This window comes from Paramormyrops kingsleyae, chromosome 18 (assembly GCF_048594095.1).
Source record: "Paramormyrops kingsleyae isolate MSU_618 chromosome 18, PKINGS_0.4, whole genome shotgun sequence".
Lineage (NCBI taxonomy): Eukaryota > Metazoa > Chordata > Actinopteri > Osteoglossiformes > Mormyridae > Paramormyrops > Paramormyrops kingsleyae.
Window position 1 is genome coordinate 3,824,384 of NC_132814.1, and position 21,048 is coordinate 3,845,431.

The 21,048-nt window shown below is 42.3% G+C and overlaps 1 protein-coding gene across 9 annotated transcripts in view; it reads right to left on the reverse strand.

Moving 5' to 3' along the window:
• LOC111842606 (unconventional myosin-VIIa-like) overlaps nucleotides 1–21,048 on the reverse strand; it is a 51,549-nt gene that overhangs the window by 19,828 nt on the left and 10,673 nt on the right. For 7 of the 9 annotated variants that reach the window (XR_002837950.2, XR_002837956.2, XM_072702355.1 and 4 more), the window contains 18 exons: nucleotides 13,197–13,381; nucleotides 12,774–12,895; nucleotides 12,162–12,304; nucleotides 11,514–11,627; nucleotides 10,869–11,022; nucleotides 10,413–10,489; nucleotides 9,161–9,280; nucleotides 8,801–8,943; nucleotides 8,373–8,583; nucleotides 7,684–7,819; nucleotides 6,925–7,031; nucleotides 5,644–5,781; nucleotides 4,746–4,904; nucleotides 4,038–4,130; nucleotides 1,949–2,043; nucleotides 1,704–1,788; nucleotides 1,284–1,502; nucleotides 633–932 (listed from right to left, as the gene is read on the reverse strand). Coding sequence is in view for 7 of the 9 variants with exons in the window: in XM_072702355.1 (XP_072558456.1) it covers nucleotides 633–932; nucleotides 1,284–1,502; nucleotides 1,704–1,788; nucleotides 1,949–2,043; nucleotides 4,038–4,130; nucleotides 4,746–4,904; nucleotides 5,644–5,781; nucleotides 6,925–7,031; nucleotides 7,684–7,819; nucleotides 8,373–8,583; nucleotides 8,801–8,943; nucleotides 9,161–9,280; nucleotides 10,413–10,489; nucleotides 10,869–11,022; nucleotides 11,514–11,627; nucleotides 12,162–12,304; nucleotides 12,774–12,895; nucleotides 13,197–13,381 (2,601 nt within the window). In the remaining 2 variants the exon portion in view is untranslated. Of the gene's footprint in view, nucleotides 1–632; nucleotides 933–1,283; nucleotides 1,503–1,703; nucleotides 1,789–1,948; nucleotides 2,044–4,037; nucleotides 4,131–4,745; nucleotides 4,905–5,643; nucleotides 5,782–6,924; nucleotides 7,032–7,683; nucleotides 7,820–8,372; nucleotides 8,584–8,800; nucleotides 8,944–9,160; nucleotides 9,281–10,412; nucleotides 10,490–10,868; nucleotides 11,023–11,513; nucleotides 11,628–12,161; nucleotides 12,305–12,773; nucleotides 12,896–13,196; nucleotides 13,382–21,048 lie in introns of those variants that run through there. The other 2 variants (XM_023809382.2, XM_023809404.2) reach the window with 2 other exon arrangements.

Here is a 21,048-nt window from a genome sequence, read left to right on the forward strand (position 1 = left end):
AGTCAGTTAAATTGGTGATGACGTGTGAATGATACAGAATGCCTCTTCTAGTCAGGGCTGTCCATAATTGGGGAGAAAGGGGAATATTTTCAGTCTGGACACTAGGGGGGGCTCATGAGTGTGTGAGAATGGGTAATGGTAGCCTTGGTTTGGAGAAGGGAGGGGCCCATTTGGTAGAATTTTTGGCAATACTTTACTTAAAGCAGTCATCTATAATGCATTATAGATACCTTCATAATGCACTATAATGCATTCATAAAGTATCTTAAACACGGCTATAACTATTTATAAAAAGGCATAACACATTATAACTATGTTTATTATGTATTATGAATGCTTTATGAAGCTCTCATCTATAATGCACTATAAGTGCCTTCATAATGCAGTATAAGGCATCCTTAATTCTTGTACTGACCATTATAATGCATTATGAAGATATCTAAACAAAGTGTTTCCAAATTATTCAGGGACCCAGCCACATTTTTGTGTATCCCTGATTACAGTACAGGGACTTCCTTTCCTTTCTAATTTTCTACTTTCAGAAAGGAGGCCTTAGCCAAAAGCATAATCAATTTATTAGCATTGGCGGTGCATTAATTGGAGTTAAGCATAGTGGTGCCCTGCCTCATTACCTCGAACCCTGTGGGGGCCTGCCCCTCCTGCCCAGGGAAGGTACCATTAGACCCCAGGAATCCAAACACTTCATCCACCACATCCGAGTCACTGACTGGATCCTGCTGGACCGACTTCCCCTGCAACAGCACCCCCTTTTTGGGGCAAGCTTCTTCTCGTGCCTCCTCTTCCTGCATGGCACATGGGCCGGTCAGCTGTTCGTCATCTTCCCAGGCCTGCTGCACAACCACTGCCTCTCTAGGCCACCATACGTCTTCGGCCAGCAAGAGGCGCTCTTTCTCCTCCGGAGGTGGGCGACCCTGCAAGAAAAGGAAGGAGCAGACATGGGATGCCACTTAAACAGAGGTGGAAAGTTCAGGTCCAGAAAGTACAAATCCAGACCAAGGGTTTGTTTCAACCAACCAGCTGAGTGCTATCAACTAGTTGGCTAAAGCAAAACCCTGTTCTGGATTTGTACTTTCTGTACTTGAACTTTCCACCTCTGCTCTTAAACAATGTAAACAATTCTCCAGAAGATAAATTATTAACAATAGAATCATCGTAGTGGAAAAGGAAATGGATTTAAGTCCTACCAGACCACTTGATACGGGTTTATTTCCTCTCCAGTAGTGCTTCATGAGTAAACATCCAGGCCAATGGAGATAGCATACCTCAGTTTTGAGCCGCTGGCACAGCCTGCGAGTGAGCATGCCACGGGCGTGGGCCTGGACGGTGATGACAGCCCTCAGACGATGCCGGAAGGCCTGTCTCACTAGGAGGCCTCGAGACCATGCCTGCAGGACCATGATGCTTCTCCGTGCAGCGCTGTAGCTTCGGTAAACCTTGCGAGATCGATAGACGGCCTGGAGCCGTAGAAAACCCATCTGCATCTGCCAGACAGAGACAGCTGTGCTTAGAACTTGATGACCGAGGATAGAAATGAATACAAAGGATGATTAATAAGCCATGAGACTGTGGATCCCAGAAAATATAAGAACATGGGATCCCAGTGGAACATGGAAAACATACAATAATCATGGAGACAGTGGAATTCTGACAATAGTTACACAGAAAAACACACAGGACCTTACCGTTCTATAATTCTTTCGGCAGTGGTGGCCTTTCCAGATTTTCTGAATCAGTATCACAGAATCCCTGATCTGGAGAAATCTGGATCTGCAGAAACATGACCATTGATATTGCTGCAGTTATGATACTACCACGTTAACATGTGTTAAGTGTACCTGACATCTCTGACTTAGTCTGTGGATTTGCTTAGTCTGTGGATTTGCTTAGTCTGTAGTTTTGCAAACTCAGGGATTCATCTTAACCTCACCTGTCTCTGAGGCCCCGCACAGCCTTCTGGATGAGGATGACCTTGCATGTAATGGCCGTGTCGCGCTCCATCTCCAGCCGCACGTCATGGTGATCCTACGAGATGAAGCGAACGAGGTCACGAAACTTCCTCGGTTCTTCACAGGGGTGGAGCTGGAAATTCTTGCCCCCCTGACAAAATGTCACCTTGGGCCCCACATTATATCATTTTATATATTCAAGAGCCCCTGTAAAGTGCTGGGTTCCCTCAATCTGCCAGGGTCTCCATGCCCCTACTGTGCCTGTGGTCGTTCATACTTCTTACTTTATTTGTTTTATTTTAATTTGGTTTCTTATGACATCTAGAGATTCATAGGCTTCATCCATCCAAACACTTGGGTGCAGCATGTGGCTCAGCAGGTTAAACCTCTGTGCTTGTGATCAGAAGGGGCAGAGCTAAGGGCAGGGGGGGCAGGGCCACTGCCCCTGGATCATAGAGGCCCCTCCCCCCAGCCATAAGTCTCATATACTAAATACACACTAAGCCATACTGATATAATTTCTCCCAAGCTCTTGACAGCTAGAATATATCACCAACACTTTAATTGTGACTTACGATTTTATATATCTGTCATTTTTGGTATACATTCTTATTATGTATGGTGTAATTTTATTTTATTTTTTTAAAATCTGTAAAATCCATACATCAAACTTAAATTATAATACATAGTAATGTTTTGAAGTCAAACTAAGCTGTTCCTTTTGTATTTAATGGTTTTCCATTTGAGGAATTTGCAAAAAACTCCAGTGCATGATGGGTAGGATCTAAAGGCTGCCTAACGTCCTCATCTGTCTGACGACATACATCAAGACTAGGAAGGTGCATGCCTAATTGCGTTTGTTGGTCCAGAAAGTAATTCAACATGTTTAAAAGTAAAAGTGGGGCACAAAAGAGGAAGGAAAATAAAAATAAAACTGTGAGCAAGTTCTATTCTAATAGGCTATTATATGCCGCAGGCCTTCTGTTTGTTTGCAGTTTCTCCAGGTAGGCTACCTTCTTTAAACTGCGTTTTGCTAGACTACATATTTCGGGATGTTTTATTGTAGTCTTTGTAAATAGGTATATAGTTTAGCCTAACCCAGCCACTTAAGGGAGCAAGCCAGCTCAACTAGGTGCCGGTCTCAAGCCCGGATTAATGGGGAGGGTTGGCATCAGGAAATTCACTGCATCACTGATGTCAAAATGTGGGAAATATGTGGTTGCTTAAATAAATGCGTTAAAGTAGGTTAATGATTCTGTGCTGTCTAAATTGCATAAAAGGCTACACTACATGACATTTGAATGTGCTATACCCGGAGGCATAGACATATATAATCAGAATGAGAAAGACGGTGCGTGCACACTAATTAACCTATACCCTATTCACTTAGACAGTACACTGTAATTTTTGCAACAGAAATGGATGAGATGAGCAGGCAGCTGGAGGTGGAATTTTTGTCCTTGGTAAAACGGTGACGGTCTCTACACTGGTAACAATGTTGATTTCTAGGCATAGCCAAACAAATCTCCTCCTGTCTGAAAAGGCGTAGAAAATGCAATTTAGCCACTAAAACTTTACACAGAGAGGGACAGTCGAATTCTCGAATTCGAAGTTTTTTGTGTTCTTGCGCCCACATTGTAAAGCTCAGTGCCACCACATATACATCTGCGTGTGTGCACGTGTGTGTGCGTGGGGGGGGGGGCCTGATCGGTGTTTTGCCCCGGGGCCTTGTGTGCAGTTGTTCCGCCACTGATCAGAAGGTTGCCTGTTCCAATCCCGGCAGAAGAGACACAAGTCCGTGGGTCCTAAGCAAGGCCCTTATCCCCCAGCTTCTATCCCAGGCAGCACAAGGCTAGGGTACACCAAGGACAAAATGAAAGTCTACCACAGGTCACACACACCCAGTGGGAGGAAACCCCCATCAGACAGGGAGAATAGACACACGTACAAAGCAGAGGTGGGATTTGCCCCCTGACCCTAAAAGCATATGGCAGTGATGCTGCTACCTCCACAGCCACCTTCTAATAAGCAACAAATGACAGAAAATATCAACAAGGTTGTGAAACAGACCTTAAGGAAAATCTTGGTCTTCCCCATCTGCCAGTCCTCACCCCTCCCCACGATGGTCTCCAGGATGCACTGACATGCTACTTTCATGTTCCCCTGTTGGAAAATGTGTGTTTCAGTGCAAATGTGTGCAATTCTTGTATAGTGATCTACAAAAAAAAAAAATCCAAAAATTTCAGACGAAGTTAATCATATTTTTTGACAATCAATTGCCTTTCCAATAGCAACACTGCTAAAACTCACTCTCAACAGAATTTGGCTGCACTGGAATTGATAATTGTCTGGGTGGTATTGTCCACTAGAGGGCAGTATCTGTACAAATAAGCCGGTTCATTAGACTCGTCCTTACTGTACAGCTTTGATACTTAAGGCCAGGAATATAGCATCATATAACCATAGCTGCTATCTCAGGTTTTGACCTGACCCTGTGACTCATTAACAATTTCCTGCAATGCTCTTGAATTAAGTTATAGATTTCACTGAGGTATCTATTGCTTACTTGTGGCTATTCTGCGGACATTTCAACATGATCTAGCATGGATTCTTAAACTATATCCTTAGTCAGGGAAAAATAAAAATCATAAAAGAAAAGTTGTTCTGCTTTTGTAAATTCATTCTGACCCTTATGAGTCACTTGTGCTTAATTATGCCATGTGTGTAGAGGCTGAGAACACTTTCATGTGACACCACAAGGGGGCAGCACTCCCTCACCTGTTTGAAGGCAGGTTTGACATCAGGCACAAGGACTCTGTAGCGGTCCACAAACTCTGCAAACGTGTAGCGTATAGGGTAGCCGGTGTGGCGGATTCGGATGGTCTCCATCATGCCAGAATAGCAGAGCTGCCGAATGCAGAGCACCCGCTCAAACAGCTACAGTGGAGAGATACAGGTGTGCAGATGGCTGAGGCAGAAACAGCAAAAGCCTACAAACTTCTGAGCAAAGCAGTCAGAAAAGTTAGACGTGTAAAATTCCACATTCGGTTCGAATATGTGTGTATGTTTCTGTCAGGGTCAGTGCCCGTCCAACCCTGTGCTATGTATCTTGTCCCCTTTTGGCCAGCAGGTATCGCTGATCATTCTGCTTCCCCCCCATCTGTTTTGTAGCCCTTCAGCCCATAGTGTGTTTCCCTGCTCCCTGGACTGCTGCCTAACTGTATGGGTTGAGTGAGTGGCTCAAAAGCAGTACCTCTCCAGTCCTGAGTTTGAAGCTGGCTGGTGATTATCATCCAGTCTAGCTTCTAGTTTTACACCCTAGAAGACAGGTTAACTTCGTGGTTACATTTTAGTTAGCTCCTATTCTTCCTGTTTTGTATCTGACCCCTTGAGTTCCCTTTATTCTTTTTCCACCTGCACCATGCTTTAGCATCTTTCTCTCTGTATTTCGGCAGCAGCATAACAGTTTTACAATTTTGTTGCTACAGTGTAGTATTATTATCAGCCAACAGAAACACCTTGTCACTTCCTGGTCATAGCGGATTGGCCCATCTTGCATCATTACTTCCAGCAGCACCCATTTCCCAGGACAGGTAAGACACCCATGCCACACTCCTGAGTACCAGGGGAAGTGTTACTATGGCAGCCGGTTGCCAAGGGATTGTCGTGGGCTTACCATAGGCTTCTTGAACTCATTAGGTTTGATACAGCGCACAAAGAATGGCTGGCAGGCGCCTAAGGTCTTCATGAGCAGGTCCAGGGAGCGCTTGAACTGACCGCTCAGGGTTGGGGAGCGTTTCCTGGTCTCTGCCCCCTGCAGGCAGGGAAGTGTGTTACACATTGAGAGCTTCACTTCCTTTTATATCATTCACTCCTTTCTTCCTCTCTGTCCAGCTTCATTTTCCCTTAATTTGAGTCTCTTTTCTTTTCCATCTCAATGGTTTTTTTCATTTAAAGATTGCCCATTCCCTGCCAGTCCTCCTCATCCAAATCCTGAGATAGACTCTTCCTAAATGCCTATGATTAGTATAGCAGTGGAGCTGCATAAATTTAATTGAAAATACATATTTAAAATATTGTATAATTTAGCATGCACCTTCTAAAGTCTAAACTATTGTTTCTCTGCCTGCTTTTCTGATTCTCTCACTTCCTTCTCAGTGTTTCAGATTTTCCCTCCCCCTTACTGTGACAGGGGCAACTTCAAAGCAGGGATGCAACCAATAAACTAACACATGGGGCACCACCAATGTCTGATCACTCAAAGTTACAGATAGATCAGAACTATCTTTGCAGCTGGGATACACAGGACTAGCCCTTCCCAATAGTCATAACTACATTCCCAGAAAATGTCAAGTTTTCACTTATTGGCTATAATGGTTTATTATTGTTTTGTATCTTTTCTGGAATGTATTTAGGCATTAAGGTCATGGTTACATAGTTGCACACAGAAAAAATAATTTAAATTTAATTTTCCAATGACAAAAATAGTATAAGGTGGAAACCTGAGTCTATTTCTGTGTAGTTTGCAATTTCTTCTTTGTGAGTTAACTGTTTTATATGCTATCTGATATTTCCTGTAAGTAAAAAAAAAAAAAACACGTGTGAGCTAGTTATCGCAGCTGAAGAATAGGAGGTAGTCAGATAGGAAGTGATGTCAGAACCTAGAAGGAGTACCAAGTTGGTGCTAGGATGCAGTTGATGGTGTTGTGACATAAAAAACACATTTATCTTCTAATTTCAGTAGAAGATACCCTTGGTGGCTACAGTCAGAGACAAAACCTAGTTAAGTTTGATTATACTTCCCTGCAAAGCTAACACAGAAAGTGAACATAGATGAATCTCTGGCTCGGCTATTAAGATATAACAGACACAGCATTGAGAAATTATCGCTAAGCTAATAAAAGATCTCAAAAATCTATGCGGCATCACTAAGGACCTCCAAGCTATGGTACATCACCATGGCAAGGTCAGTCTGGAAGATCTGCTTGATGAATTTATTGCTGGAAGTGTAGATCAGCTGGATTATGTCACCATGGAGACCGTCTCTGTTTTTCTCCAGGAAGCCTGTAAGAGATCAAGCATAAGATTTCTGGTGGCTTTTGAAGGTCAGCTGCATGTAATGATTCAAACAAAGAAGTCGAAGAGTTTACTTCATTTGAACTTTGTATTATGTATTCATTTCATTCCCTTCCCAGAGGAAATGAATGAACACCACTCTGTGACTAACTTAATTATCAGCATGGTGCAGAGGGACCAGTCAGTGAGATAATTGACTTTGTGGCATTGACAAGCTAGACCAAACCAATTTTGTGCATGGTGTCCAGATATAAGCCGTGACCAATCAAATTAAATTAGGGGGTCATGTGGAACGCAACAATTTGAAACTGCATAACAAAACATTACATAACACTCTAACTCCAGAAAAGAACAACACATTGATTCTGTCAAAGAATGCAACACTCTACGAAAATATTTATACTAGTAAATCCATATTGTATATAGAATATCTAGGGACATATTCCAGGAAAAGAAAATGTTATTTGGTTAGAGTTTGCAAATGCTGCAAAAAATAAATAAAATGTAACATAAACCACAAGCTGCTTCCAGCTGACTGCTGTTTTTGATGGAAGACCTTCAGTCAGTTGTTAGTTGAAAGGATATTATGTGATAGATAAAAAATATCATGCAGATTGGAGGGAAATCCCATACATAGTACCTGCAGTCTCATAGTAAACAGTGCCAGCAAAGTGTTGAATGCCAAACACCGTCTCGCGGCTGTGCTTGGGGGGGATATAGATCGGATTGAGCTTGTGCTGGGAGTTGAGCTTATTCAGCATGGTAACATCCGTGCCCTGAAAAAGGCCCCAGTAAGGAGAATTTAGCAATAGATTTTATATTAGTGAAAATATTTCTATAATCGTGGTTAGAATGCGGACCTGACAATGTCAGCTGTACCGCGCAGAAGCCAGGTTTGCATGAATGACAACATTTCGTCAAAACAAAAGGATTAATTAGACAATGGGAATACGACATTCATCATCTATAGCAGCTTTTCCTGTGCAGGGCCACATGGGAGATTATGGAAGGTCCGGCACAAGGCAGGGAATAACCCTAGACGGGACGCCAACCCTTCGCAAGGCACATGCACACACATTCACACCCATGAATTATTTAGTAACTCCAATTCACCTTAGCATGTTTTTGGTCTGTGGGGGGGGGGGGGGAAATTGGAGAGCCCAGAAGAAACCCCATGACATGGGGAGAACATGTAAACTCCAGAAATAGAAAAATGAATAATCTGACATTTCAGAGATGATCTGAGATTAATTATTTTAAGATTTGACTTCTAATTGCAAAGTAAAGCAGACTGATTTGAAGAGAAAGCCAGGCCCCCTTGGACGGCACCTTTGGAAACCTGCTTTCCTCATCAATGAGAGAAATGATGTTCATAGGCTTGATGGCGATCATGTCGAGGGCATCCTGGTTGTCGGTGAACTCGATGTGTTGCCACCTGATGCCCTCCAGGTTGTACTCCTCCTGCTCAAGCTTGAACACATGGTGCACGAAGAACTGCTGCAAGTTTTCGTTGGCAAAGTTGATGCACAGTTGCTCAAAACTGAGGGTAAGAACAGTCAATCACAACAGTTCAATGATCAGGGGAGCAAGTCATCAATGAATTAAATAAGGGATTTGAAACTGCAATAAGTATCCGCTTCAAAGATGCAAATCGGTCAGCTTTGCAACCCATCTATAGCTATTTAGAAATATATTTCAGTTCTTTAAGTTCCTTGATATTTAAGAAATCTCATCTAGACTTGAAAATGATGGTATACCTGTTAATAACAAAGTTCTCAAACCCAAAGATATCCAGCAGGCCGATGGATGTTTGCATGTATTTACAGTCACTGGGGGGTGGTTTATAGATGGCAGCATTAATCTTGTCCACGATCCATACAAACAATCTTCCATAAATTCCCTAAGATGTGAGAATGAAAAGGTTCTAGGTTCACTGCTAATGGGAAATAATGGTGATAAATGACTTCAGATCTGTAACATAATTTGGAACTGAACCCAGTTATGGTACAACTGATTTTCACAAGCTCATATTTCAGGTCTGACATATTCTCCCTTGGGTTCATAAAGATGTAGGACAGAAGTCGCTCACAGATCCTTAGGAGGATGGAGGAGATAACCTTTATGAAAGCATCGCGCACATCCAGCCCCTGCTCCACATTGAGGAGAGTTGATACAGTTTCTCCTCGAGTGACGAGGGTCCTGCTGGTCAAGCAGCTCATCACCTCCTCAGGGTCCACCTACATAGCAACACATCAGAGCAGGCAATTTACAGCCACTCGCACTGTACAACAACCCATACTGCTGCGATCTGTTAACCATGTGATTTGTAGACAACAGGACAGGAAGGTCTTACAAGCCAGCTATATATAACCTCTATGAAAGATAACCTCCACAGAGATCAATAATGTAACCATATAATAAGTTCCAAATTACTTTAAATCTAATACACACTGTCAATGAGTTGTTGAAAGCTATGTTTTGAGGTTGAAGCCCTGTGTAACTCAGCTGTATAGCCTTCTTGGTGCAAATTGCATTATTTTGAAGCAGGGAGTGGAAGGGGGATTAATGTTCCAAAACTGGCCACTAGGGGGCAGTCCTGCATACATTTAAGGAGTGGTCATAGTCCATTTGTAAATCTCAGACTGCATCAGGTCTTTTATAGACTTGAGAATAAAAATTAGGCAGCCCAATAATACTTAATGACTCATAAAACCGAAAGCTGTAGCCCCATTTATCATAAGTATTCTAAAAATATAAAAATATGAACAACAGAGCGATATTTGCAAGATAATTCTCTCTGAATATATAGCAAAGCATAAAAAATGAATTCATTGGTACTTGACTCACTGGTACATAACTAATAGTTATGACAATCTACTGTATGTACCCAGCCTGCTGGATTAGTCCCAGAGAACCATCACCATGGAAACCACCACACAATTTAATCTTTTCACATATAACATTTGCTAACAGGACCATACCTTTTACATATCCAATTATGATTTCATAAAAGTGCCCATTTGAACAATGTCAAAGCCTTCAGAATATCTAAATAAACATGGCGTGATGAATTATCTCGTCATGCAAAAATCCAAATGCATGAGAAGACAAGGAGGCACCAGCCAGGTCTGAGTTGTTATTTAATTACATGAAAAATACTTCATTCTAAAATGCTGTCATGTATATTTTTGTAAGATGTTGTGAGTTAAAAGAGAAATCTTGAAACTGTCAAGAAATACACAAAATAGAAGAGAATTTCTTCACAGGGGACCAAGTTCCTTACAGAAAATGATTTTGACTTTTACTTTGGTTTCTAACAACCTGTAAGCTTCTTGAAAAGTCAGTTAAAACAATGCGGTGAACTCTGACCTCCAGCAGGGCAGCAGCAGTAGTGAGGTTCACAGAGCACAGCACCATACAGGCATCCATGTTGTCATGCATTCTGGCTAGAGATGAATGGGCAAACAGAAAATTACAATATTAAAAATCACTGACTGGGGTATACTTTTAATAATAAATGAAGCTCATTCCATTACTTTAACAATTGCATTTTAATTTTTTAAACAAAACATTGACTCAGTAATAACATAACTATGATTTTAATTATACCAGAACAATTTATAAGACAAAAAAAATTTACCTCCGAGTGGTGGAGAAATGGAGATTTTTTTTTTTCCGACATAATTTCTTGATAACTGGTAACAATTTACTCACAGTCTGGTGAGAGTTAGTAGTGAATTTGGTGGGCCAGACCTGTGCCATAGGATGGCCATCCCAAAGGTTCAAATTTGCCCCACTGGCTCTGGTGCCCTCTTGCTGGCTCACCTTCAAAGCGCAGGTTACCAATGTGCAAGATGGCTGCAAGTAGTTTGGAGATTTCCCAGCTCTCGGTGTCAGTAAACATCAGAACCTTCATTGCAGAGAGGATGTTGGAGTACTCCTTAAGGTCATCACGGCCATCACACACAACACAATTTCCCTGAAGAAACAATGACCAAGCACATACATACCTGCTATCCTAAATGTGCTCTTTCAAATACCAAAAAACAAATAATCATTGTGATTTCTTTTGAACAGGAGACATTCAGGTGTCTCATATGGTACGATGATACAGGTTTCTTGGCAACAGTACCAAGGTACCAAGTACTAAGGTTTTTATGTCGAGACAGGAGTTAGGTCTTTAGCATGATGTGTAATTAAGTTCTGCGTGAGATGGAGTAAAGCTAATGAGACAAGCATGTAGTTCAATCTGGAGATGCTAGAGTCAAGCTGTCAAATCACAGCCTGAATCAGGAAATGCGGAGATGGGCAGAATTTGTCAGTCACAGTGACGGCAAGATTTTTGCGAACAAACCATTGTGATACCAAGAAATAATTATTCAGTAACAATAAGGTTACTTTTGGTTACCGTGTCATTGCAAAGGCAGTTGGAATGGATGTAGGAAGTAGCTGCAGAAACATGTTTCTCACCATGGTGAGGTAGTCATAATCTACAGCGTTGCCAAGATACAGCTTCTTCTTCATGTCAGGGGACATGCCCTGCAGCATGCAGTAAAAGATGTGATAGTTTCTCTCATCTTGAGTCTGGGTATGGGAGAATATCAAAGATCAGTCCATTGATGTAATGCAATCCATTTGTACAGTACTGATTGTACATTACTACATAAAACATTAGGTACATCGTTTAGGTAAAAGTACGTTGTCATAAACTTGTGTAACTCTTAGTCCACCCTTTGTTGTTATAATAACTTCTGCTTTTCTGGGAAGGCTTTCCATTAGATGTTAGAACATTGTGGGTGGGATTTGCTGCCATTCAGGTTGGGTATTGATGCTGGGTGATCAGGTCCCTGTCTGTGAGCTTGTGGGGAATATCACTTCATAACTGAACTTGCCCCCCAACATTTTCCACTTCATTGCACTTGACCAGGGCATCTCTTTCAGGTGAGCTAAGTATTTGGAAAGATGGCATCCTATTGTGGTACCAAGTTGAAAGTCACTAACCTCTTCCATAAGACCACCCATTCTATTGACAGTGTTTGTTGCTGGAGATTTCATAGCTAAATGCTTAATTATATACCTGTGTCATTAAGTAAGAGTGGCATCCACATGTCTACAGACCTGTCTACAGACTCTGGACTTCTCTAACAAGTATTGCTCAATCCTGGCCCCTTCAATCGCCCCTCTGATATTGAAGTGAATGTCAATGTATTTTCCGAAGCGGCTTGAGTTGTCATTGCGAATAGTCTTGGCGTTGCCAAAAGCTGCAGCAAGTGAAAGACATACAGTAAACATACTTTTGCAACAAAACAACACAGCAGGGATTAGTCATAACACATGTAACAGTACTATCATTTGATAGATGATTTATAACTACTGAGTTGCTGAGATGAGAGTATATGACGCCAGCCTCTCAGTACTTTTGGGTGTCACAAAACACATACGGTATCATTAATATTTTATCCATATTACTAATCTTCTTACCAAATTATGGGCATAAAAAAACATCCGTATGGTACCGAAAAGCTGGCATCCGGCCAAATGTTGTTTCGCCCGTCATCTGAAGCCCTGGTGATTTTTGCGCTTGAATGATATATTGATATGATATCGCCCAGCCCTATGTCAAAGTCACATGTCCCCATCATGTTGTGTGATACAGATCAGCAAGCAATACCAGGGTGCTGTTTGGCGTTTTTGGGCAGCCTGTAGAAAGCAGAGCTGTCTGCTCCTGACCTTCAAGGATGGGCGTGGCCTCCAGAACTTGCTTCTCAATCCATGAGTGCTGCCCGCTGATGGACGCCAGGAACTGTAGGATAAGCTTGGTGCTCTCAGTCTTTCCAGCTCCAGATTCCCCACTGGCGAATAAATGTCAACACATAACCATATCATAACAGACAACAACACAGCATAACAAAAGATGACAATGAAAACTCACTCTTCAATACAAACCATTACGCAGCATCACACCGGTAAAAGAAACATAAGCATAAAATAATTGTTAAAATTTCAAATAATTGAATCTTGTTTGCATGTGCTTGTCAAGTTTTAGCTGTAGGTTTAATGTGTCTGTTGTTTGCTCAGTCGTTGGCTTATTTGTATCTCAGTGGCTGGCTGAGTGTTTGCTATCCATCCAATTCCCCAGAGAAGACTCGGCACCTGATGACACAGCACTGGTCCTTGGCACTGCGTCGCATGCTGAAGTAGCAGTTGTCGGCGATGGCAAAAATATGGGGTGGCATCTCGCCCACCTTCTTTCTGGTATAGAGGCGGATGTGATCTGCCGTGTAGATGGGCAGCAGCTGGTAGGGGTTCACTGCCACCAAGATCGACCCTGTGTAGGTCTGCTGGGTCAAAGGTGAAAGGTCAGGCACAGGAGGGGAAAAAAGACAAAATACAGAAGCTTCAGTCAAAGAAATATTTGAATGACATTCTGTTTTTATGGAAATAAGGCACCCAGACAAACTTCAGGCAATTCAGCAATTTATATAGTTTGACATATTGTGCTTCAAAAGTATTTATATGGAACACTATTTCCAGTATTGCATATAACAGAGGCATGATATAGCTGTACCCACACAAATCTGAACATAATCTCAGAGGTTCTGTAGATGAGGTTCATGATGCAGTGATATACGGCTTGTACTTTCTGCACAGTGAAGGAAGGTCTCATGAAGTCCCTATATTAAATGATGCAGTGCTTCACCAGTAAAAATATACAATCACCTGTCACTGAAACAAGCTTTAATGGGACTTGCTGGTACAGAAGAAAGACAGAGCTCTCTCTGCATAGGTGGGGTACAGATAAACAGTAAAACCGGAAAGGATATTTTTCCCCCACCCTGAGATGAGAAGCTGCTGCGCTATCAGGTGCTGGTACTGGTTAGTCATATGCCACGATTAGGTTCGAGTGGTTGATAAGACAGCAGTTTGTACTTCATTTGGCCTTTTTAAGATTAAGTGAATGCCATTTCGGCTATACTGTTCAGTGCGTGACGAATAGTATGCTTGGCATTCGTATCAATATCTACTGCTACATGTGGGTTATGTATTTTTATCTCTGCAGTTCAGGGATTCTTCTCAAAGTAAACTTTTAACAGGAGTCAAATACGAAATGTAATTTGTACTGGGAAGAAAAAAAATGTGACCGATACAGAAACCTTTAGCTAAATATCAACTATTGTGCATCATCAATGGTAAATTGCACATTTTCATGAAACTTATATATCTGACAGCATTTTCCAAAGCAACTCACAAAAGAGTGACATGTTACAATTGATGAGTGTGACTTGGGATTTCAACCAGTTTTCCATTTGTAGCACAATGCTTTGAACTACAGGAGTTATTCCCAAAGACTGTGGTTTGTTTGCTCAGGTATTATTACTTGCCAATATCTCTCATCATCCCAATTTAGTAAACAATCCCAGTTGTTACAGTACATGCAGAGAGTTCATTCTAAAGGACACCAATAACTGTGATTTAAAGTCTATGCCAGTTGCAGTCTTTGACTAGAAGCATATTTATGTACAGCTCAATGAAGTTGGAATTCCTCACATTAAAGTGGGTGATGACTGAAATGACTAAAAGAGCATTTGCCAGGACAAAAGTGTATTGTGCAGAAAATAATCTGGTTTAACTATGCAAATACTGTTAAGCTTGGTGCTGCAGAACAGCTCTGGGTGACCCAATCAGCAGCCTCTGCTTATACCACACAGTACCGATCAAACTCTCCACCCATCCATTCCATAACCGCTTCCCCTATTCTGGGTCACAGGGGGGTCCAGAGTCTGTGGGCACAGGGCCCAAAACAACCCAAGATGGGGCACCAGCCCATCACAGGGCACGCTCACTGTAGTGTTCGAGCGGCTGCATCATCATCCGGGATTGAGGAAGAGAGAAATTTAAGGACTCGCAGAAACTCGTAATACAAAGAAGACGATATTTATTAACAGACTGAACAGCACACGAAACACTTCTTGTCTCCCGTTTCTTTTTAGCTCACCGCGCTAACCATTCCTCCGTGGGGGCGCTGTAGCGCTCCGTTAAACCCTTTTTAATACACTACACTTTCCTCCCCTGAAAATTACCGCTTCCTCCAAATCACAGAAGATCCAACCATTTTAGAAAAGACACTGTTCACTTCTCAAACCCAAAAACAAGAAATCAAAATCAACAACAGCTTTACACCATATCGAACAGTGTTTTACAGATTTAATCTCTGTGGAGCCCTTTTTACCCGGAAAGGCCTATTATAAACAGAACCTTGAGATATTTCTGGTATCTCTGCTGAATTTCCCCTTTTTCAGAAGTGTCACACAAGTTTTTAGCCGACAGTGTTTCCACCTCCTGCTCAGCCACCTTCAATTGTGTTGCTCTCAACTGATCTACATGCTTTTTGTAGGCTTGTCCTTCAACCCAGACCAGGTATGTAACCGGACCTAACGGTCTCTCAATTTTTCCTAGCTTCCACTTTTCTTCCCCTCCCCTGAATTGCTTCACCAGCACCATCTGCTGTGGGTAAAATGCCCGCACACGAGCAGAACTTCTTGTCTGCACTTGCTGCTTTTCCTGCATTTGAGAAGAGAACCGAGGCTGTATCTGAGACAGCCTCGTTCTAATCTTTCGTTTTAGAAACAATTCAGACGGAGGTTTTTCCGTCACTGTCAAAGGAGCATTTCTGTAACTGAACAAAAATCTATCAATGCAACACTGTATGTATCCTTCTGTTTGTCCAATGACTGTTTAAAAGTTTGAACCAATCTTTCCACCAACCCATTCGAGGCTGGATGGTAAGCTGCCGATTTGACATGTTTTACTCCATTATTTTCCAAAAAGGTTTCAAAATCCCTGGACACAAATTGAGGTCCATTATCTGAAACGATTACTTTAGGCAATCCATAGCTAGCAAACATACTGCGCATAACCTCAACAGTTGCTTTAGCAGTGGTAGTAGCCATCAGTCTGATTTCTGGCCAACGAGAATAGGCATCCATAGCTAAGAAAAATTGGTGCTTTCCCTTTTCACAAAAATCAACGTGAACTCTCTCCCATGGATGTTACGGCCATTTCCAGGGATGCACAGACACAAGATTAGGCTGCTTTTGGTTTAATGCACATACTCTGCATTGGCTAATCATGTTTTCGATGTCTTCGTCTAATTTAGGCCACCAAAAATGACTACGAGCTACTGCCTTACTCTTGACCATCCCTAGATGTGACTCATGTAGTTCTTTTAAGAGTTGGGGTCGTAGTGAGTCTGGTAGAATTACCCGTAAACCCCATAACAGACAATCATTCTCAAGTGTGAGCTCTTGACGCCTATACCAATACGGTTTCAATTTCTCATCCGCCATAAATTTTGGCCAACCCTTCAATGTGAACAGTTTCACTCTCCTCAGAACTTCGTCTTTTTCCAGTTTCAATTTTAATGTCTTTTTCAGCTACAGGAATTGCCTCAATAAATGAGACTTTTTAATTCTGTATTACACGTTTGTCCGGTCCCTCGTACGGGTAATCGCGAAAGCCCGTCGGCATTTGCATGTTCTGCAGAAGATTTATATCTAATGTCATATTGGTATGCTGCCAAAAGCAATGCCCATCTTTGCAACCGTGCAGCTGCTAAAGCTGGCACTCCCGTTTTTGGTCCCAAAATCTTAACCAAAGGCTGATGATCCGTAATGAGCAAAAATTTTCGGCCGTACAAATAGTCTCTAAACTTTTGCACGCCAAAAATGATGCCCAAGGCTTCTTTTTCAATTTGGGAATAGTTCAATTCCGACTTGCTCAGAGTGCGAGAAGCATAAGCAATGGGTTTTTCTGAACCATCAGACATTTGATGAGAAATCACTGTCCCTACTCCATATGCAGATGCGTCGCACGCTAGCAATATGGGTAACTGGGGGTCAAAATGCGTCAGCACCCTTGAAGAAGACAAAAGCTTTTTAGCTTCTTCAAACGATGCTTGACAGGCCTCTGACCACTGCCAAGACCGGTCCTTGTGTAATAGTTCCGTCATCGGTTTAATTACAGTCGACAACTTTTCCAAGAATTTTCCATAGTACGAGAGTAAAGCTAAAAAAGCTCTAAGCTCAGTCACGTTTTTTGGTTCGGGGGCGTTTTCAACAGCCTCAACTTTTTCCGGTACTGGGTGTACACCTTCCTGATCAATTCGGTGCCCCAAATAGGTTACCTGAGGTTGACAGAACGCACATTTGTCCCTATTCACTCTAATCCCTCTTTCTTGTAACCTTCGAAACACCTGTCCGACATTTTCCCAATGTTCCCCTTCGTTTTTACCAGTGATCAGAATGTCATCCAAATAACAGACTACATTTGACAGGCCTTGTAATGTCTGATCCATTATACGTTGAAAGATTGCAGGTGCGCTAGACACACCATAGGGCAACCTATTCATGTGATATAATCCTTTTTGAGTGTTAATAGTCAGATAAGGCTTAGATTCTGAGTCTAACTCTACCTGCTGGTAAGCCTGAGTTAAGTCTAGCTTGGTAAAGTGTTTGCCGCCAGCCAACGATGCAAACAGATCTTGAGGTTTTGGCAAGGGATATTTGTCAACAGCTAACCATGGATTGATCGTGACCTTGTAATCGCCACAAATGCGCACCTCTCCATTTGTTTTTGGTATACACACGATTGGTGCCGCCCATTCACTGTACTCAACAGGTGTAATTACACCCTGCCTCTCTAACAGTTGTAACTGTTTATCAACAGCTTCTCTCATGGCATATGGCACCGTTCTACTCTTGCAAAACTTTGGAACGGCATTTTCCGCGACTTGCAATTTGGCCCGTACACCTGAAATTATCCCTTTTTCTGAATTAAACACGTTGGAGTATTTCTCTGTAAGCTCACTTACTGGGTTAGATACATAGTTCACTCTAGACCAGTCTAGATGTAAGTGCTGAATCCAGTTTCTGCCCATGAGGCTAGACCCCTTACCCTTAGACACCAGTAAAAACAGGGTTTTTGTCTGTTCTCTGCATTTCACAGTAACCGGAAACTGACCCAACAGTGGAATTTGCTCTGAAGAGTATGTCCTCAAAGTTACTTCACATGGCTGAAGTTTACATCTTTTGAACCTCTTTCTGTACAATGTCTCTGAAATGATGGACATGGCTGCACCTGTATCCACCTCCATCTTTACCTTGACACCATTACATCTGATCATTACCATATAGGGTTTTACATACTCACTGCTCCCCTTTAACGCAAACAGTCCATAGTCCTTATTAGTCTCTGCCTGTTGCAGCTCATCTTCCACAGCGGGCTGGTTCAAATCATCGCTTGCATCTGCGTCTGGTGATCGAAATAGCTGATCGGCACTCCATTTTGCCTTTGGATGGCGGCACAGCACTCTGATTGTTGTCCGCGGCGCGATCTCTCCCTCGCCGCCCCCTTCTGACGAGATGTATTTCGTCTCGCGTTCCCAAACTGGCTTATTTGCGGCTTGTGATTTAGTGAAGCCGCATTTTTTTTCTGTTGTTTTTTTTATACATGGCATTTCGGCAGGCACGTTCTAAATGTCCCTTTTTGTCACAGGCTCTACATTGAAAATCCTTATACTTGCAGTTCGACGCAGCATGTCCCTTTCCCAGACAACGGTAACAGGGGATTAATTCGCTCTTATCACGTCTGCCCTTCCCTGGCGTTCTCTCCTCCGCTCATGGGGGCTCTCTCTGTGGCTTAGCGTAAATCACACTGTCGGTCCTCATCGGTGCATGCTGAAAGGCCTTTAAACTTGTAACAGTACATTCAAAATTGCTCACAATGTCCAATACTTTAGACCAGGTCAAAGGTTCACCATAAGCTGCACTCAGAAGCCGGGCTCGTAAATCCTTACTGCATATTCCGTACACGAGCTGATCCCGTAACTGTTCCTCCAACGAAGGGCCGAACTCACAGGTAGAGGCTAATCCCTTTAACGCGGCCACGTATTCGGCTAAGGATTCCCCATTCAGCTGCTTCCGTGCTCGGAAACTGTATCTTTCACTCAAGACGTTTTTCTTGGGCACATAGAAGTCTCTGAGCGCTTTCAAAATATCGGTTAGTGGTGTCTCAGACGGTCTTTTCGGTGCCAGTAAATCTGTAAGCAATGAAAAGGTTTTTGCACCTACTGTACCACAGACAGAAAAACAGCACGTTGCTTGCGTTCTTCAATTCCGTTGGCTTCCACAAATTGTGCAAAACGCTCCTCATAGTCTGTGAAGCTCTCGTTAGCCTCTATGAAACACAGGCCCGAATCTGAGCTAAACACCGCCATCTTCTTGTATTATACCAGCTTCTAGTCCGACTCACTTTGAGCTACTTCCTCTCTCAAATCCCATCCTCGTCGCCAAATTGTAGTGTTCGAGCGGCTGCATCATCATCCGGGATTGAGGAAGAGAGAAATTTAAGGACTCGCAGAAACTCGTAATACAAAGAAGACGATATTTATTAACAGACTGAACAGCACACGAAACACTTCTTGTCTCCTGTTTCTTTTTAGCTCACCGCGCTAACCATTCCTCCGTGGGGGTGCTGTAGCGCTCCGTTAAACCCTTTTTAATACACTACACTCACCATTCACACATACAGACAATTTGGTAACTCCAATGAGCCTCAGCATGTTTTTGGACTGTGAGGGGAAACCAGAGAACCCAGAAAAAACCCTTTGACAACATGGAAAGAACATGTAAACTCCACACACACACAAACCTGGGTCGCGGAGGTGTGATCCAGCAGTGCTAACCATTGCACCACCATGCCACCCCTGATCAGTCTATGTGAACTGATATATCTAATCTCTGTCTGGACAACATCCTGAATTAAACCACTGGTAACTCAGGAAGCTCATCTAGATCTATCCAATGCAGACCTCAGAAAGACACAACAAAGAAATCACCCTTAGGGGTATACATGCTGTCACCTCTCCTTCCTCACTCAGTCTCGGACTTAATCATTTTTTGAAAACAGAGCCCGTTATTAATAATTTAAAGAAAGGCAGAGCCTGAGTTCCAAACAACAGCAGGTCCCCGAGGGCTGGAGTACAACAGTCTGTGCTATCTTTGCATCTCTACGCCTGATAATAAAGGGGAGGCTGCTGTTATCAGCACATGGACTATGGTTACATGATATTTACATCACTGTCATCGAAATGAAGGACTGAAGCAGACAAAGACCTAGATGCCCTTTTCAACAGAATTGTTAAACAGTGGTGTCTGAAGTTTGAGCAATGGCATGTGATACCCTACTGCTGTTGTGGCCTATCAAGTAGCCATTTAGCCATTAGCCATTGATTTTACCCTTCTGGTGTCTTGTGTTGGTGACAGAGATCAATAAGTATATTAACTGATTCTCAAAATATAATGCTCTGGTGTAATGGTGGAGTAATGGTGGTGTAATGATGGAGTAATGGTGGAGTAATGGTGGAGTAATGGTGGAGTAATGGTGGTGTAATGATGGAGTAATGGTGGAGTAATGGTGCTAACATGGGAGTTTGGGATCTCATAATTGATCCAGAGTATTATTGTGGCTTCTCATCTGATAAAAACTTTGAACTGTCCTGTATAAGCTACAATGGATACTAAAAATGCATTAATCAGGACTTTATTATGTAATATGAAGGCTATCCTTTTATGGGGGAATGTGGATTTGACACATCCCTCTCCAGTTTTATTCAGTACACCAGCACTCATTAGTTAATGGACCGCCCGGCCCCTTTTAATCCTATGTTTGAAATTATGAGTGAAAAATTTAGACCGGGAGTTCTGTACTGTAAAACTTTAATACAAAAAATTATGAAATATCATGAGAAGGCACCTGATCTGTTTTATTAATCCAAAGGGATATTAAGTGAAACAACACAAAACGAAAAAGAAATTGGTGAAATAATTTCTTGACACATTATCCAGTTTGGTGAATTTCTAGATGACACATTTAATTTGATGTTGCATAGGACCTTGTATTGTGAGGGAATATCCATCTTAATTATTTACAGGTTTCATCATGGCAT